The sequence below is a fragment of the Lepidochelys kempii genome, chromosome 1, assembly GCF_965140285.1.
Source record: "Lepidochelys kempii isolate rLepKem1 chromosome 1, rLepKem1.hap1, whole genome shotgun sequence".
NCBI classification, from domain to species: Eukaryota; Metazoa; Chordata; order Testudines; family Cheloniidae; genus Lepidochelys; species Lepidochelys kempii.
Window position 1 is genome coordinate 117,888,469 of NC_136380.1, and position 18,485 is coordinate 117,906,953.

The window sequence follows — 18,485 nt, forward strand, 5'->3', positions numbered from 1 at the left end:
GTCTCCCCAGGGCCGCCCGCGGGAGGCGGTGGCCGCTGACCCCGCCCGAGAGCCCCGGCTCCTCCTCCCTCCCTCCCCACCGCGCAGCCCCGGCCGGCCGGTTTGCAACCGCTCGGGGCAGAGGGGACACGCCCCGCTCCGCTGCCGTGCGAGGCGGGGCAGAGCGGCGGCAGGAAGCGGAGCTAAGGCACCGCAGCGAGAAGTCCCCCTCGGCGGGGGGGATTTAAAGCGCTTTAAATCGCCGCGATTTGGGATGTCAGCCAGGGGGCCGCGCGGTTGCCGGGGCCAAGCGCGCGCGACAGGCAGCGGCAGGAAAAACAAGCCCGGGCCGAGGAATTCAGCGTTTGCTTGAATCTGAAGTTGACATCTCCGCCCACGTGTCTTTCCGTGAACACGTGCAGGGAGGTATGGCACGCACTAGTACAAATACGATTTATCAGGCAGAACAGGTAAGTATTTTGGCTCCAGGCTCAGTGGAGTAATTTTCCTTTCAGTGCACTGGCTCAAAAGCAGCAGTTGCTCTCAGCGCACCTCTGTCTCACCGCATAAAATGTCTTGGGATCACAGCCTTTACGGGAAGTTATCTGTAAAGCCTGGTTGCCAGCCCCTGGCTTTTAACTCCTTTATTGAATTATGTTAAAGGAGAGAAGTGTCTTTTGAACATTACTGGAGTACCTTTTATCGGGTCTCATTAATACTGTCTAGAGCTTGGATTTGTGAACTTCAGGCCAAAAAAAATGAAATCTAAGAGTCCCAAAAATGAATGGAGGCTTTATAGCCAACTCCCTGCTGCACTGACCATGTTAAAGTTATCAAATAATAATAAAACCCATCTACTCTACATACCAGTTTTAACCACCAACTTTTATCACTGATTTAGTCCATCTTACAGTTCGGCTGATATTCCTCATGTCTAGACAACAAATTTTCCAATATTAATGCAGTTTAGCCTTGATTAGAAGAATATTAGTTATCCAAAATTCCATTATCCCACACCAGATTGTCCCCAAAGAGGTACCATGTTGAAAATCAAAGGGACTATAGCAACATAAGTGTAGGTTTCAATGCCCCTCTGTCATGTACATTGGTCAAACTGGACAGTCTCTATGTAAAAGAAGAAATGGACACAAATCAGATGTCAAGAATTATAACAGTTATAAACCAGTCGGAGAACACTTCAATCTCTCTGGTAACGGGATTACAGACATGAAAGTTGCGATATTACAACAGAAAAACTTCAAAACCAGACTCCAATGAGAGACTGCTGAATTGGAATTCATTTGCAAATTGGATACAATTAACTTAGGCTTGAATAGAGACTGGGAGTGGTTAAGTCATTATGCAAGGTAACCTATTTCCCCTTGTTTTTTCCTAAACCCCCCCCCGGTTCCTCAGATGTTCTTGTTAAACCCTAGATTTGTGCTGGAAATGGCCCACTTTGATTATCATACACATTGGTAAGGAGAGTGATCACTTTAGATAAGCTATTACCAGCAGGAGAGTGGGGTGGAGGGAGAGAAAACCCTTTGAAGTGATAAACACCCATTTTTTCATGGTCTGCGTGTATAAAACATCCTCACTGCATTTTCCACTTTATGCATCCGATGAAGTGAGCTGTAGCTCACGAAAGCTTATGCTCAAATAAATTGGTTAGTCTCTAAGGTGCCACAAATCCTCCTTTTCTTTTAACATAAGCGTAGCATTTTACACCCAAAAGTGTCCCTGGCTCAGGGTTCTTACTGTCTTAAGCTTGTCTTTTGTCCAACAGTGAATGAACAGGAAAGTAACTAGAATAAGAGATAGTTACCCACATTTATTTAAACATTTATAACTCATCCCCACAATATTTGAGTATGACCTTAATTTTAAAGTATGAAGGTTTTGTTTGTTGTTTTGTTCGGAAGGTGTTAGTTAATGTCAAAGGAAGTACAAAGGCGCTACCTGCCCTGCCACTCAGAGGGAGTGTTTCTACCTGGGCTCAGAATACAGGCAGTCCTTGACTTTATGGCGTTCTACTTACGATGAACAGCACTTACGTTTCTGAATTGACACCCTTTAACATTCGACTTACAATGTTTCTTTCGACTGTGACGCTTGGTCCCGCAATGGAGTGGATTGTGGTTCCGAGTTATGTTTTGACTTATGATGCCATTTTCAGGAACCAATTGTGTCATAAGTCCGAGGACTGCCTGTACATACTTAGAACTGGAAGAGGAAGCAAGCAGAGCCAGCCAGAGAGAAAGCAGAGTGAATCTCTCTTCTCTCTGTCTGAGCCAAAAAGGTGGTCTTGGATTTTGACACAGGCCTGCAGAAAAAAAGTCTGTGATCCTTAGTCAGGAAATAAAGCTATGTCTACACTGCACACCTTACAATGGCACAGTGCCCCTCTCCTACTAACAAAATAAAACCACCCCAACCAGAGAGCGCTTTTTGTCAGTAAAACTGTTGTCGGTCAGGAGTGTGGTTTTTTCACACCCTGACCAACGAAAGTTTTACCAACGAAAGTGCAGGTTAGACGTAGCCTTAGGTGAGTTTTACATTGGACATGTTTCCTACTGGTTTTATCACAAGTCCTTCAGAGGACACAGTAAAAAGTAGTCAGACCAGTCTGTGGTAAGTGGACAATTCTACTGTAGGATGGTACCCAGGGCAGTGATGTTTACTTTGGTAGGATAGCCAGCCACAGACATGGGGAAAGGCCTTGTAAATCTCTGTGAATCATGAAGGAAACAAAAGATGCTACAGAAAAGACACTGGGACAAAATAAAGCTAGTAGCCTTCAAAGAAACAGAGAGGGTTTAGGAGTCAGACTGGACTTCTGCTTGCTTTTCAGATTGCAAAGCTAGACACACACACCCCTTCCCAGAGCGATTGAATGAAAGTTCCTACCCAGATATCATTGTAGTAGCTGCCTTACAGAAGGGATTGGAAAATGAGGCAGTCTGACAGGCTAACAAGGACACTGTTCCAAGAATAGCATGTGGTGCTGAAAATCACTGGAATTTGAGTGGGAGGAGACCAAAGACACAGTAAGCCAGGAGTTGAAGGAATGTAGTACAGACAGAAAGAATGATTGTGTGAAGACACGCAAGACACTGCATAGCAATAAAAACTAAGTGCAAGACCAAATAAATGTATTGCTTAGGTTGTCAGTTTAAACACAAAAATAGGAAATGCAATCATGAAGGTTCCTATGTCATCTACATGATTATATTTATACACCATCGATTCAGTTCACTATTGGGAGAAGCAAATGCTACCCTTGACTTCTGCCAACAAGTTCAATCTTCTGCGTTGTCATGTATTTTTACCAAATTTTGAAAGCTTTTCAAAACTGGAAGTTATATGTTAAAATCTAGTGGACAGTACAAAGCAAAATAAATTCAATATAACTTTAATAGGGACAAAATATACCACTGGAGTTTCTGATGTATCTTTTATGATACCATACACATTCAAATTTAATCTACCTAGCTTATCCCGCACTTTTCATCAGTAGATCTCCAAGCACTTTATAAAAGAAGCAAGTATTATTGCCATTTGACTCTTTGGAAAACTGAGGTACAGAGAGGCGAAGTGACTTGCCCATGTTCACACACTATGCCAGTGACAGAACTGGAAATAGAACCCAGAAAAACAAGTGTTACCCATATCACCTCTTGCAATTACTTAATTCATCATCATCATATTAGTCAAAATGAAGGGTTAATATTTGTACAGAAATTAACCCTTCAAGAGGTGCAAGATTATCCATTTTTTCTAAAGTACGTCAACAATAAAGCTGGGCATCTTCTACAGAATTGGTATCCTGATCCTCAACAAAATATAATTAATGGACAGTTTTGAAGCAAGGAATGTCAGAATGATCATACTGTAATCAGTATATGAAAATATTTAACTCAAGCCTGAGTAATTTATAGATTTTCATGGAAATATTTGAGCATCAATTCAAGAAAATTCAGAAATCAGGGGTTTTCAAAACACCTGTCTGACACTGTGTACACAGTCCATTTTTAGTAGTCAAGCAACAAGACTCCAAAATTGCACACAACATTAAATCTAATGACTTAAAATGTATATCTAAATATACAATATGTAAAATGTGGGCATTTTAATATTGCAATGGGAAACTTCTGTATCTCCTTATTCTTTAAAATTACAACCTTAATGCTTTGTTAACAGGTTTCTGGAGGGCAGGAAGGTTCCCCTCAAAAACAAAGAAGAGAGGAAATCCTAGCTGGTCCACTTTGGAATGTGTACTAGGACATTTGTACAGCTCCACAGATTTCAAACTACACTACTATCTACATACCAAAACTCAAACGTAGCACAATAGTTCAGCAATTACGTTGTGTACATGATGAATTAAAAACAGCCAAGTTCAGGCATGCACAGTACATACTTTTAAAAATAACTTCATTAGCTATTTATTTTCCAAACTGTTATACACAGCAACTGTTACTCACTGTGGGCCAGCTACAAATGACACTAATATTTAGCCAATTGAGTTGACCCTGTGCAAAAAAACTGATTTTTGTTCGGAGTGGGATAATGTACAAATACACTTATCAGTTAACTCAATCATCTGAACAGATTTTCCTTAAACATTAAAAAAGGCAAAGATCAAACACTAAGCTTCAGCCCCAAAAGGGTTTTTTTAAGATTGAAAACATTGGTTTATAATAAAAATGTTTCTAGCCTCACAGAATCAGCTACTGCAAGAGTTGCTCTAGAAAGTAACGCTGAAAAAAGGTTCCATTCTTTGACAGGCTAGTACAAGGTCCCCTTCTTGTCTTATGTCTCCCTCTCACCTCTCCCCTTGGACGATACCACATGATGTAATACAAGGATTCATCTTTTAGTAGATTGAATAAGTCCACAATTAATAGATTGCAACACATGAATGAACTAGAGTTTTGTTTCATTCAAAACTACAGGTTTCCAGACCTAAACCCATCATATAAAAGTAAGGATATAACCACACTATTTCCTTCATTTTCATCCTTTTGCTATTTGGAAAAAAACATGTCTTTAAAAGTGCAAAAAATGCTTTTCGTTTTCCTTACAAAAAATGTATTTCTTCAAGAAGTCCTGCAGTTCTTGCTACAGGCCACTGCAATATTGAAACAATGCTTCAGAGTGTTCTTTTGATCTGCTCAGGGGAATGGAACCCTGAATCAGCTTTTCAAATCTGTCAATGATGTTGTAGAGGCTTTAATCCTGTAAACCTCCAAATGAGATGGCCAGTGTATAACACATATGGGTACCCTACAACCAACCATTTAAAAAGCAATTGAAGTGAGCTGCTCACAGCTGTTAAAATTGAACTTGGGTGTCATCTTTGTAATGTTATTGTATGTGGAGAATTAAAGGCCAGTGGTAGTAACTGTAGTTCTGAGGGAGACAGAGTTTGTCTGGGTGGCATTTGGTATCGTACATTTTTCCAGAATTTTGTACTTGCCGAATGAGATCTCTCTGTGAAGTCCCCTTTCCATCTGATGGCCCCATGCTTTTGCTTAATATATTTGATGGATTCTGGCATGTTTGTGTAATCCTTTATTTTATCCAGTTCAATTAGAATAACTTTAATTCCATCACGGATAAGAGCGTTGTACACGGCCAGTTGCTGTTCAGAAGTATCGTCTAACACACTATAACAGGATGATTCTGGTACTAACACAATTATCACTCTTCTACTTTGGTTAATTTTTTCATCAGCGACATTGACCACAGCTGTAAACAAAGAAAAGAAAGGTTTTTTTACTCCTGTAAAAGCTTATACAATGTTTGTTACTTTCATATTGTGGCTGTTTAGTTTTCAGAAACGAAGATGTCTTACTTGTCTCCTTACTCCATATTATTCATTGATATTAAACCTGTAACTGTAAAAAGTTGGCATTGTTTAAAAAAAAATATATTGATTCCATACATATCTTTAGATAAAGCTACCAAATGTCATTAGTATATTAATACATGTAAAAGGATTGCTTGCCCCTGTGCTTTAGAGCCTGGGGCTAAGCCAGCCCTGATTACAGGACAAGCCACACCTGAATTGAATCAAATGATCCCAGGGTAAAAGGCATCAGGAAAGCTGCAGGGAAGCGGCTCCTGCAGAGTAAAGCTGTGTGTGGGGGGGGGGAGGTCTCCTGCAGTGGTCCCTGAGGAAGGCACAGTTCCTAAGGGAAGACAGGCTGTGCCCAGCTTAAGCTGGGGGCAGGGGCGCCGTGTTATTATGATTGTTCTAGAACTCTGATAATTTAATAAAAAGGCCCAGACCCAAGAAGGGCTGTGATTGAACGAGACGGCATGGAGTTTGTTGAAAGAGTCCTGAAGAAGAGGAAAACCGGGGCAGGCCACTGCAGAGGCACCCATTGGCCACGAGAGGGTGGTTGGGTGGCAGCTGGCCCTGGTACACTAAGTATGTTGCAACTAGATCATAAGGAATAAGTATCAGTGTGAAAAAACTCAAATTCCTACGAAAACTAAAGCAAAAATACTCCGCCTTAAATCGTGCCCTGCAGACGGCTCAAGGAAGTAAATTTCAAACAAGAGGACCCCCACCCATGAGAAGGCCTGCTAACATGACTAGAAAGTTCTAGAAAATGACAGCAAAAGCATACCAGCCAATCTGAGGCCTGTCCTACACTACAGAGTTAGGTTAATGTATGGCAGCTTATGTCGACCTGACTTTGTAAGGGTCTACACTACAACGTTGCTCCCACTGATGTAAGTCGCACGCTATACTGACGTAATAACTCCACCTTCGTGAGAGGCATAGCACTTAGGTTGATGTAGTTAGAGTGACACAATGTCTGTGTAGACACTGAATATCAGGGGGTAGCCATGTTAGTCTGCATCCACAAAAACATCAAGGAGTCCGGTGGCACCTTAAAGACGAACAGATTTATTTGGGGATAAGCTTTAAGTGGTTTTTTACCCATGAAAGTTTATGCCCAAATAAATCTGTTAGTCTTTAAGGTGCCACCGGACTCGGTGTTTTTGTGTAGACACTGTGTTACTTACATCGACTGTTGGCGGTCAACCCCACGCGGGGCTCACAGTTGGGGCCTGACATCCCCCACACTGCCCTACTTAAGTCAGTGCAAGCACTCCTGATGAGGATGCACAACACCAGCTGGAAGAGCGTAGCGTGGACACGAAACACCACTGTAATTATTACGGCAACCTAATATACGTCAATTTTGTAGTGTAGATAAGGCATCAGCCACAGACACCTAGTGTAGGGCAAGCAGTGTAAATATTCGTTTTAATAAAAATAAGTTATCTGCATTACTAAGGATTTATTCAGAAATACGAATGCCTTCTGCTAAAATTATATCTTAAGACAAAAGCATGTGAAACCCACACACCACCTGGGTGTGGTGTTCTGTCCCCTCTTGTGGCATCAACACCACCGAGAGAAAGAGAAAGAGATTAATGAGTCTGCTCTACAGCCTTAGCTAAGAGGCATATGGCTTTTAGCTCATGCATTAGAGGCTCACGCACTAAGCTCCAGAGATCCCAGGTTCGATCCTACCCACCAATGACCAGGGTCTGTCAGTGTTCATATGGAAAAGCTTGCTTTTCCAGAACTAAGCACATATTGCTTACTTTGACAAACTTCCAATAGAAACTTATTTGGTTAAACAATTTGGAAAAAACAGACCAACTTTTAAGCTTGGTTTTAATTATTTTATAGTGCATAAGTACAGCTGAAAGTGTATACAAGACGGTACATGAATAACTCAGTGTTATCCCCTCCTTCTCCTCAGGAAAGCAATCAGTGAACTATCTTTCCTCAATTTCAGTGCCAAATGTTAGAATCTTAATTTCAGCAAAATATGGCAAAAGAAACATTCCCTTTTTAAAAGCACTTGGAGAACACATTGTTTTGCTCATATTTGGATTAGAGTCATGCATTTTCTCATCTCTTACTGATCTTTTCTGTTACCGGACACAAAAGAGTTGCTTTGTAATAATTTTTATGTTAAGTTGAATCATTTTGCCACACTTAAGTGCCCTCTCCCCTCTCATTGCCAGATGAGTCATTCACATTTTATTTGCTCTTCATGGGCTTCGGTCAGAGTGGAAAAGTAAAGAGGTACATTTGCCGGAGGTGAAATGACATGCCAGTAGCACTTCCCTTCCTTTGCAAGTGCTGCTCTGCCATTGTCCCTGACCCTGTGGATAATGAAGGCTGTTGCCAGTCCTCTCCCTCCAATCAGCACACCAGTACCAGCTGCTTAGGCTAGCTACATATTAAAGGAAGAAATAGGAGCTGATCAGAGGAAAAGCAGTCAGGGCTTTATGGAAGCACCAAGCACAGTACTTCCACATTACCCATGGGATTACAGAGGAGGGAGGAAAAGGGATAAGAGACTGCCTACGCTAATCAGGCTGCCTGGGGCACACAAGTTTGCTTATCTCCATTTCGAGGTTACTTGCAGCTCACCTTTGAGACTGGTGAGAGAAAACATAGAAATTCCAATTTTTTAAAAAAAAATCTTACCTTGTCCTGGTAAATCATCCCTTCCAAGTATAAAGAGATTGTATCCACACTGTCTCTCTAAAACCTCAGGTAATATCTTTAGCACAAAGATATCTGGTGAGGAGAGGCAGCTTACTCTGTTTTTTGGATACAGCACATATGCATCATAGATCTTCCCATCTGAAACTAAACAAGGTAAGCAAAATGATTAAGACCAAAAAGTGTATTTAATAAGAAAGTAAACTATAGTTTTCCCCACACAACACTGCCATGGGCACAAATCCTTTAATTAAAGTTACTGTAGTGTGAGTAATTATACTTATGTAGGTAATAGTTTGTACACGTAGACCATTAAACTTTAATATGCAAAGGTGTAAAATTGATTACCTTTGAACAGTCTTGCTCTACACTAAATAAAAAAAGCATTATCACCAAACTATCTGGTTCAAGTACAGCATGTTATTTAAGTTCCAAGTTACTCATAACTGGTGTTTACTGCTTATGACCTGAAGTTAAAACAAACAAAACAAACACTATTCAGAACGATCAGGAGTGTTCTGATGTATCTGGAACAAAATTTCCAGTAAGGCCCGATTTAATAAACTTTGTACAACTGAAGTAATTACCTCAGTGCAGTTATTAAATACATTTTACTTCTCTCATGGTACATTTCCTCTCTTAGATCCTCACGATTGATCTAAATTCCAGTATTCTGCTCTCTTGTGTATGGCATTCCCATTGCTAATGCAAATTCCAGGAACACAGAGAAAGCCGAATATCAGTCCAAAATATGGGTCTGAGAGAAATTGTCTTTAAAAAACATGTAGATGCTTAGGATTTTTCTCTGCACTCTTTTACAAAAATGCACTTTCATATGATTTATTAGTACTCTTCCAAACAGTAATTAAAGGGAAGGTAGCTTGAGAACATATTACAAGTGGAGAATACTTCAGCCAGCCATTTTAAGGCAAACAGCAATACAGTACATCAACAAGTCAGCACACTGCTATCAAATATACAAGCCAATCACTGCCATTTTAGAAATCTGAAGCATTTTAAATAATCTAAGTCAGAAAATCTGCAAATAGTTTTCATCATACATCTCAAAAATGTAAATGCACCCACTTTGAGAGAAACTCCAAATGGGATCACTCTCACTCCAGGATCATTTCTTGAACGCATTCCCAATTAGATTTTAAATACTGTAATCTTTTTTCTTAAGAAAACACATACCTTCTTTACTCAGAAAAGGATGGCAGGAGTTCCGATACCAAAGCACAATGTCAATCTTGAGTAGCTTGTAGACAAACACAGCAACAACTAATACAAATACCAGTGAAACAAGTCCTCCAATCAAGTAACCCTGAATGTTTGGAGCTGCATTAGCAAAGGGGGGAAAAAAGATACATTGGAACTGCAGCATGTGTCAAATGAAACATTCAAAACATTTTCTACAATCCAACAATTTGGTCTCTTAAAACCAGCTACTTGTGTAAGGATTCAAACCATGCAACCAGCAAACAAGAAAAGACTAAAGATTCTTCCTGTATGGTTTCAACATAAAACTGTTATTGGCCATCCTGCTAGTTAACCCAGAATGCACGCCGTCTTGTCTCAACAGAGGACATCTTTCAGTCAAAAATGTTACCATACAAATGCAAAGAAATTGTATTTTCCAACCAGAAAAGAAATGCTGATGTTTATGCTGACAAGACAACTGACTCAGAATTCTCAGACAAGTTTGAGTTAGGACTTGTCTACACAAATATTCAATTTGCAGCAAGCTGGGGTGTGAATCTACCCCACACTGTGTAGTTCTCTTTGAAACAGAACTAGTTCAATATTCCTCTAACAAACTGTGAATGTGCATCAGGAGGGTGCACACCGACAGTTAATCCATGGCAGGCTAAGAGAGGTAGATTCACAGCCTAACTTGCAGTGAACTAAATCTTTATGTAAGCAAGCCTTTGTTAAAAAATTGGCACGTGGTTGTAGAAAAAAAAGTAAGTAGTAAGACAATCCCACAAGACGACAAAGAAAAGTGAACACATAAATGTGTTCTCTTGTTACATCATATGCTCTCTGGAACTGGAACAGGAACGATCATTTATTAAATGACTGTCCTGTGTCTAGCACAGTGGGTGACCAATATGGTAGAGGTTTCTAAGTGCTAATGCTGTGTAAGCAGCAACAACGGAAAATTCCCAATTACCTGAGTGGGAGTTGTTAGCACTCAGCACTGCAGAAAATAGCCAATGTTTATTTAAGTGACTAAATATGGTTTTAAGAGCACAACTTTAGGCACCCAAACTTTGATAATTTGGGATATTAACAGAATGAGACCAGCCAAAAGTAGTAATTTTGTAGTACGAACTACATTACAGGAGTATTGTATTGTCTCACTTTAGTGCAATCTGTGCTCTGTAGTTGCATTAATGGAGGATTAAGATCCACAGTCAGAAAAAGTCCCAAAGAGATGCAATATCTCTGTAGGGTCCATTCTCATGAATGAAGTTGCATCCATTGTGGAATGCAAGTTTGCTTTTTGTACTCAAAAACAGCTTTGGGCTTTGCTTTAAAGTAGTATTTTTAAGTCTTATAAGCCTCCCCACTCTGCTATGCCTTTATGAACTCTAGCTCCCTCTTCCACTCTCCTTTATGGCACACTAAGCCAGTGGTTCTCAACCAGGGGTACACAGAGATCTCCCAGGGGGTATGTCAACTCATCTAGATATTGTCTACTTTCACAACAGGCTACATGAAAAACACGAGTGAAGTCAGTACAAATTAAATTTCATTCAATGACTTGTTTATACTGCTCTGTATACTACATCAGTGTGCCTCAACCTGTTAATCATGATTTATTTTATAATTATACGGTAAAAATGAGAAAGTATAAGCAATTTTTCAATAATAGTGTGCTGTGACACTTGTGTGTTTTTATGTCTGATTTTGTAAGCAAGTAGTTTTTAAGAGACTTGGGTACACAAGACAAATCAGACTTCTGAAAGGGGTACAGTGGGGTACAGTAAACTGCTGATTATGTGCTGAGTCACAATGAATTTGGCAATAGGGACTTTTTAAATGTTTCACACATTCCACATTAAACAAAGCAAAATCTACACTCTGGGACAAAAAACAGAGTGTACAACGGGGGAGTGGTGTGTGCATGGAATTCCTGCCTATCTGTTATGGAGTGATGAGGATAGAGGGAATCAAAGAAGCAGCAGCAGCCACTGCCATATATATTCTCTTGTCCTCCTCCACACCTCAACAAAACAGTAGTAGTAGTAATCTACCATGTCTGGAATAAGCTAATTATAAATTTGTTTCCACTTATTTTTTTACTGAAAAATATTTCATTGATATTTTCTGAAAGGCTGTTGAATTGAAATACAGAATCCAAAGTTTATTAAAACTGATAGTTTATTTAAATGTGGTAATAGAAAGAATGTAGAATACTTTAACATTAGTATACAATTGTAACATCCCAGTCATTTCTGTTTAATACAGAGCTGCTTTACACAGTTATAGCCAATTATGGTTGATACTAGCTGAATCTTTATTGAACTGTTCCCTTTTCATTAATTTCTCATTACATGATCAGGTTAGAATTGTAGTTATAAAATTATTTTATATCTTACCTGGGTGTTTTAGTATAACGTATGCTACAGCTTCGCCATAGGGATGCAAAACATGACAGAAAAACTTGTGAGAATAATCCTTACTTTTCACTTCTGAAATGTTGAATCTTGCTCCAATTATAAAACCACCTCCCTGGGAAGGTTTTCTATCATCACAAAAAAAAACCCCACCCATGGATAGAGAAATTATATATTAGAATTTCAATATGGACTAGGCAGACTTAACTGCAAATACAAGAAAGTTCACTTTTACCCTCAAGAGTGTATTAAGCAAGTAGAATTCAGGTCATTTGTGAGCAAACATTGATATTAGGAGTCAGGACTTTATAGTACAAAGCCTAGTGTCAGCAAAATAATGTACCAGAGCCAAGGGTTTGAAACTACACAGATGGAACAATGATATTATACAGGTTGAATTACTGCCCACATTAGAACATTTAAACTTCTGTGGGAATTGCTGTCAGGTACTGTGCCTCCATATTTTCAGTTCTGATACTGTTGCTGGCCACTTTAAAAAATAGCTCCTTTCCATACTGACTGAGCTTTGGTTAAAACTGATTTAGCTGACATTATGGCTTTATAATTTAAAAGATAGATGAGGACAGGTTGCAAACTGATTTAGTTGTATTGGCATCCCATAAGAACAGTTACATACTTTACAGTAGCCAGGGGTCTTCGAGATGTTCTGTCCATATGGATTCCACACTTGGTGTTCATGTACCCCATACATGAAAGATCAGGTTCTTTTGACCAGCAGTGTCCAATGGGGCCATGCCGGTCCCCTAAGCATCCTCTTAACTCCCTCACCCAAGAGCGTAAAGTGCGGAGCAGGGCCTCAGTGCCTTCACCAATACAGAATCCCAGGGGAGTAGGATTCCATAATAGGGAAGGAGGGCAGGTCATGGGATTCTTGTGGACAAAACATCTCGAACCACAGTACTGTAAGAAAATAACCATTCATTCCAAGTTTGTGTCCACATGGTGGGTGCTAGGAGCCTTATTTAAAAGATTGTAGGACAGCCTTACCAAAATGAAGCTTCTTACAAGACATAGCTTTAGTAAAGTGTGTACCAAACTACGTAACTGCCCTATAAATTTCAGAAATAGACCACCTGAGTTCTAGTGGAATGAGCTCAGCTGTGCCTATGTGGCTTTAAGCTGGCTAGGCTAACTCATTAAGGTACTCTTGCATAGCTAGAAAGCCATTTTGATAACTTCTGTGAGGTTACTGCCTGATTCCTAAACATATCCACGAAGGACATGAACGGTCTGGGTGTTCCTAAATGGTTTTGTCCTGTTCAGCAAATAGAACGTTCTTACTGCATAAAGTGTGTGAAGTTTATTAGTAATGCTAAACCACACTCCAAGCCTTTCACTGCACTGCAGCAGTGTCCACACAGTGTGCTGTAAGCTAATGTGCTGATGGTTCACACCTTGGTTTGTGACACAGTAATTTGCCATGTAGACAAGTCCTTGGGCCACTGGCTGCCAAGCTTGAGACAAATCTAACATTAACTCTTTTGTCTCAGTTCCAAGAGTCTTGAGAGGGAAACAATGTCTCATTTCTGGAGTGATGTTCCTTTCTCAAGGAAATCAACATGTGGATCTAAGTAGACAACTGGGACATCTCAGCATTGCAGCTTGGAGTTGGAATCATGGCTGATGGGGTGCACTAGCTAAGGAGGACTGGAGGGAGGACTGAGCCTTAACTACTTCCTCCTTCTCCATATCTGAGATGGCTTTTATGGAGTACTCTAGAAGACAAAAAACTTTAGGTGGCCAACCCTAGTGTGACACTCTATACCCCTGGGGAACACCTTTGAAGCCACATATTCATTGTTGGTATATATTTGTGACATTTCATATAAAGCATGCCATGTGAGGTATCGTGGGAAAGATTATGATCTGCTGAAACCCACTGTTGCATCTAAACATACATCCGATGAAGTGAGCTGTAGCTCACGAAAGCTTATGCTCAAATAAATTTGTTAGTCTCTAAGGTGCCACAAGTACTCCTTTTCTTTTTGTAAATATGTACAGTAGCTCCTTGCTAAACATTGTAGTTATGTTCCTGAAAAATGCTACTTTAAGCAAAATGATGTTAAGTGAATCCAATTTCCCCAAAAGAATTAATGTACATGGGGGTGGGAGGTTAAGTTCCAGGGAACATAAATACACATACACACACACTCACTCTATAAGTTTTAAACAAACAGTTTAATACTGTACACAGCAATGATGATTGTTAAGCTTGGTTGAGGTGGTTGAGTCAGAGGGTGGGACATTTCCCAGGGAATGCCTTACTGCTAAATGATGAACTAGCATTCGGCTGAGCCCTCAAGGGTTAACACGTTGTTAATGTAGCCTCTCACTCTACAAGGCAGCACAAATGGAGGGAGGAGACACAGCATGGCAGTGGCTGCAAACACTGGAAACTGAAAGGAGTGATGAACCCACGCTATCCCACTGGAGCGCACCACTCCCTCCACTTTCCAAAGTGCTGGGGGGGGGGATGCATGTATGTATGAGTCAAAAACCATTAACAGCCATTGTCCTGCTAGGGAGTTACAATTCAATGACTAACTTGCACAAGGCCACACCAGGGGAATTGCTCAATCTTGCCTGGGGACTCAGCAATGCCCACCAGACATGCCTGGACTTGTGTTCTCCAAGCACATGGACTAAGGGTATAAAACAGAACCCATGCTTGGCCTTTTCTCCTCCCCACCTATGCTGCAAGCAACAAGGACACTCAGAAGATTGAAGACTCCTACAGAGGAGACTAGCCCAGGTTTCAAGGGTGAAACCTGTGCACTATGAACTGCAATATCCAGTAGCATGAGAAAAACTGCTTAATCTAGATGTTGCCCAGTCTAATAGGGTTGAGAGTGTAGACTGCATGCTTATATTTTATTTTGGTAACCACTCTGACTTTTTGCCTAATCACTTAAAATCTGTCTTTTGTACTCAATAAACTTGTTTTACTGTTTATCTTTACAAGTGAGTTTGCCTGAAGCACTTGATAAATCTAATCAGGTTTACAAAGGCTGGTATATGTATATCCACTTTCTATTGATGAAGTGGTGAACCAATTAATAAACTTGCATTTCTCAAGAAACGGTCTTGAGAAGTGCAAGACAGTATATTCCTAAGGTACAAGGCTGGAAGATGGGGGGGGCGGAATTGGCTGGTGCCTTTCTCTGTGTGATTCATGAGTGGCTCTGGGAACATTCATGCAATCTAGCTGGGTATGTGGCTCCACGTGCAGTTGTGCTGAGTGATAACAGCGCCTGGAAGGGTTTGCTGCTTGTCACTAGCAAAGAATTGTCAGAGACTGCCCAGGCTGCAGAGTTAAGGGGGCACAGTGGTCCCACAGTCCTAGACTGAACCCTGAGGATCCTGTCACACCTACCCTTTGGAGTCTGTTTGGAAATAGAGCAGCAGATGGAGCACCAATAAGGTATATGACCTTCACCTAAATCAAAATGGCATCTAAGAGGGCCCATCATTGAATGGCGTAGAAGCATCACAGGAGAAGTATGTCAAACCCTGGAGATTTAGTTTCTGCCATAGTGGCTCAAGTCCTGGTATCAAAGGGAGAGGGCGGGGTTCTGCACCTACCTGCAGAAAAGGATTTTATTAAGCCAACAGGGACATTAAAAGAACTAGCTTAACAACTATATTAACTAATCACTAACACTAACTACAATAGAGTTGCAGAGAAGCAGCCTGACTCTGCCCGGGTTCCATCTTGCTACCATCGATGGCAAAAAGGAATCGAGGGATGGTTGGTCCCCTCCCACGAGTGAGGTAAGGGAGCATGAGGATACCTAGGGAACAAGCACAGTCCCAACTGAATTTGATTTGGCCAAATGAATCCAATTTTGTGTGCCTGCACACCAAGAGTAGGATCCATGTGAACAATCACTTGAAAAAGAATACCAGCTTCTACCCTCCCCATAAATCATTCTACGTGGTTCATCCAGCATTTTTGGCTTCTCAGTGGATAAGCATTCTGTCATGCTCCTGATGGGTAGCTGGGAGGCATGTTGGGAAGACTCCTACTAATTAACAGGACCAGCAACAGTTGGCAAATCATTCAAGCTTACACAAAGCTGACTACAGAGTCTGTTTATAGAAACAAAAAAAAATCAGCTAATATAGCCCATGCTAACAGTGTGGCTCTGTCCTCTAGTGATTAGCCCATGTACAGAGATTTCTGAATTTGCTGCTGCTGTTGAACTATGGAAACTGGCTCTTCAGTTCAAGGGGTAAAGCTTATACTTGTAGATCACAGAGGTCTCTGTTTCAATCCCAGTTATCACCTCCTCCAGAGGCACAGTGTTATATGTGCAGCAGAAAAGTACATCTGTACTTGAGCTCAGCCCCAAGTGCCTATCAGGAGCTCATCCTTCAAAAGGGTGTAAGGAGGAAGCAATAAAGAGAAACAGGTAAGACAGGATTAGGACAAGAAATAGCAGAGAAAGAATCAGGCGAAAATTTTCACACTGTAGTGCCTAAAATTAGATACCTAAAGTGTTTTTTGGAGATTCCCAGGTATCCAACAGCTCCAGCTGACTTCAAGGGCAGCTGCATGTATTCAACACCTCTGAAAATTAGGTTACCGAGGATCTATATTTTTAGGCACCCAAGCTGAAAAGTTTTGCTTAGGTCAAAACTAACAATAATTAACTTACTCCTGGTGCCTCAGTTATGTGGGACACTAAGGTTTAGAGGTAAGCAGGGAATGTTAGTTATTTTTGTAGCCTGTGAGACTATAATACAACAAAAATAATTCACCCTATAAATCTAAAGGAAGAAAGTAAAACTAAAATTAAAGAATTTTCCTGAGGAGCGGGTTGGCATTTAATATTCTCAAAAATAAAGTGAAATAAATAAATAAATGAAACAAAAAAGGTGAATGTGTCAATCTTCTCTAAACAAGAAAATGTTTTATGAAGCTTCAACTTGATTCAGTGGCAGATGTTATGTAATTTGTGAACCTGGCCACCGCATACATGCAGGCAGAGCAGCCAATCTTAAAAGAACTCAAGGAAACACCTATTTTATGTATAATGAATTGTTCCCATACTGGCAAACTGGGGCTGGTTTTCCACTGGGGCTGGTTGAGAGCAGCCTTTAATCTATGGATGAAAAGTGCTAAATATTATCATGCTATTATGAATTTCCAAAATCTAGATAAGCTGGCCTCAATAAATTACTTACAGAAAAAACAGGTAATTATTAAATGCATGGCAAATTTGTTGAACATGAAGTACTTTCAGTGGTCTGTTGGCATTCATTAGGGAAGACTGAAAAAAGTGGGTTTGTTTAGTCTGGAGAAGAGAAGACTGAGAGGGGACATAACAGTTTTCAAATATATAAAAGGTTGTTACAATGAGGAAGGAGAAAAATTGTTCTCATTAACCTCTGAGGAGAGGACAAGAAGCAATGGGCTTAAATTGCAGCAAGGGAGGCTTAGGTTGGACATTAGGAAAAACTTCTGAATTGTCAGGGTAGTTAAGCACTTGAATAAATTGCCTAGGGAGGTTGTGGAATCTACATCATTGGAGATTTTTAAGAGCAGGTTAGACAAACACTTAACAGGGATGGTCTAGAAGATAATACTTAGTCCTGCCATGAGTACAGCAGACTGGACTAGATGACCTCTTGAGGTCCCTTCCAGTTCTACGATTAGACATTATTTTGTCCAACAGTTACTTTTATGGATGATTCACACCAAATGATTTTAAAATATTTTAGCATTCAATCCACATGCAATTTGATTTGTAAGAATACTTACTCATAGAATTGTTCTTTGTAGGTATCATCAAAGATATTAACATCCGTACCATTGACTTGCCAGTATGGATTCAAAGTACTTATGCTACTGGATATATTACAGTCCATCAGGACATGAGATCCTACAAAACATTTAAATGTGACAATTAAAAATCGTGTACCATAAGCAAGCAGGCTCATATGATTATGTAAATAGTTTGGGAAAGGACAGTTACTTAGATTACAGCAACTGTGGTTCTTAGAGGTGTGTTGTTCACGTGTGTTGCACTTTTGGTGCACACACTCCTAGCTGCTTGAGACCAGAGTCTTTTGGCCAGCAATGTCCATTGGGGCTGCGCATACATTCTGAGTGGCCTAGTGCTCCTCTACTGAGGGCATAAAAGGGGGTGTGGGGCCAACTGTCACTCAATTCCTTTGCCACTGCAGAATCCAGATGTTACCGAACTACACAGTAGCAGGAAAGAGGGCAGGTCATGGAATACATATGGACAATGCATCTCAAAGAACTCCAATTATAAGGTAAGCAATTCTTTTTTGAGTGCTTGTCCATA

At 40.4% G+C, this 18,485-nt stretch overlaps 1 protein-coding gene across 9 annotated transcripts in view; it reads right to left on the minus strand.

The window, feature by feature from the left end:
* Positions 1-3,378: 3,378 nt before the first annotated feature.
* LOC140914253 (interleukin-1 receptor type 1) overlaps positions 3,379-18,485 on the minus strand; it is a 78,977-nt gene continuing 63,870 nt past the window's right edge. For all 9 annotated transcript variants that reach the window (XM_073351669.2, XM_073351650.2, XM_073351716.2 and 6 more), the window contains 5 exons: positions 17,936-18,056; positions 12,133-12,278; positions 9,722-9,865; positions 8,510-8,674; positions 3,379-5,733 (listed from right to left, as the gene is read on the minus strand). In XM_073351669.2, coding sequence (XP_073207770.1) covers positions 5,336-5,733; positions 8,510-8,674; positions 9,722-9,865; positions 12,133-12,278; positions 17,936-18,056 — 974 coding nt within the window. In that variant the 3' untranslated portion in view covers positions 3,379-5,335. The remainder of the gene's footprint in view (positions 5,734-8,509; positions 8,675-9,721; positions 9,866-12,132; positions 12,279-17,935; positions 18,057-18,485) is intronic.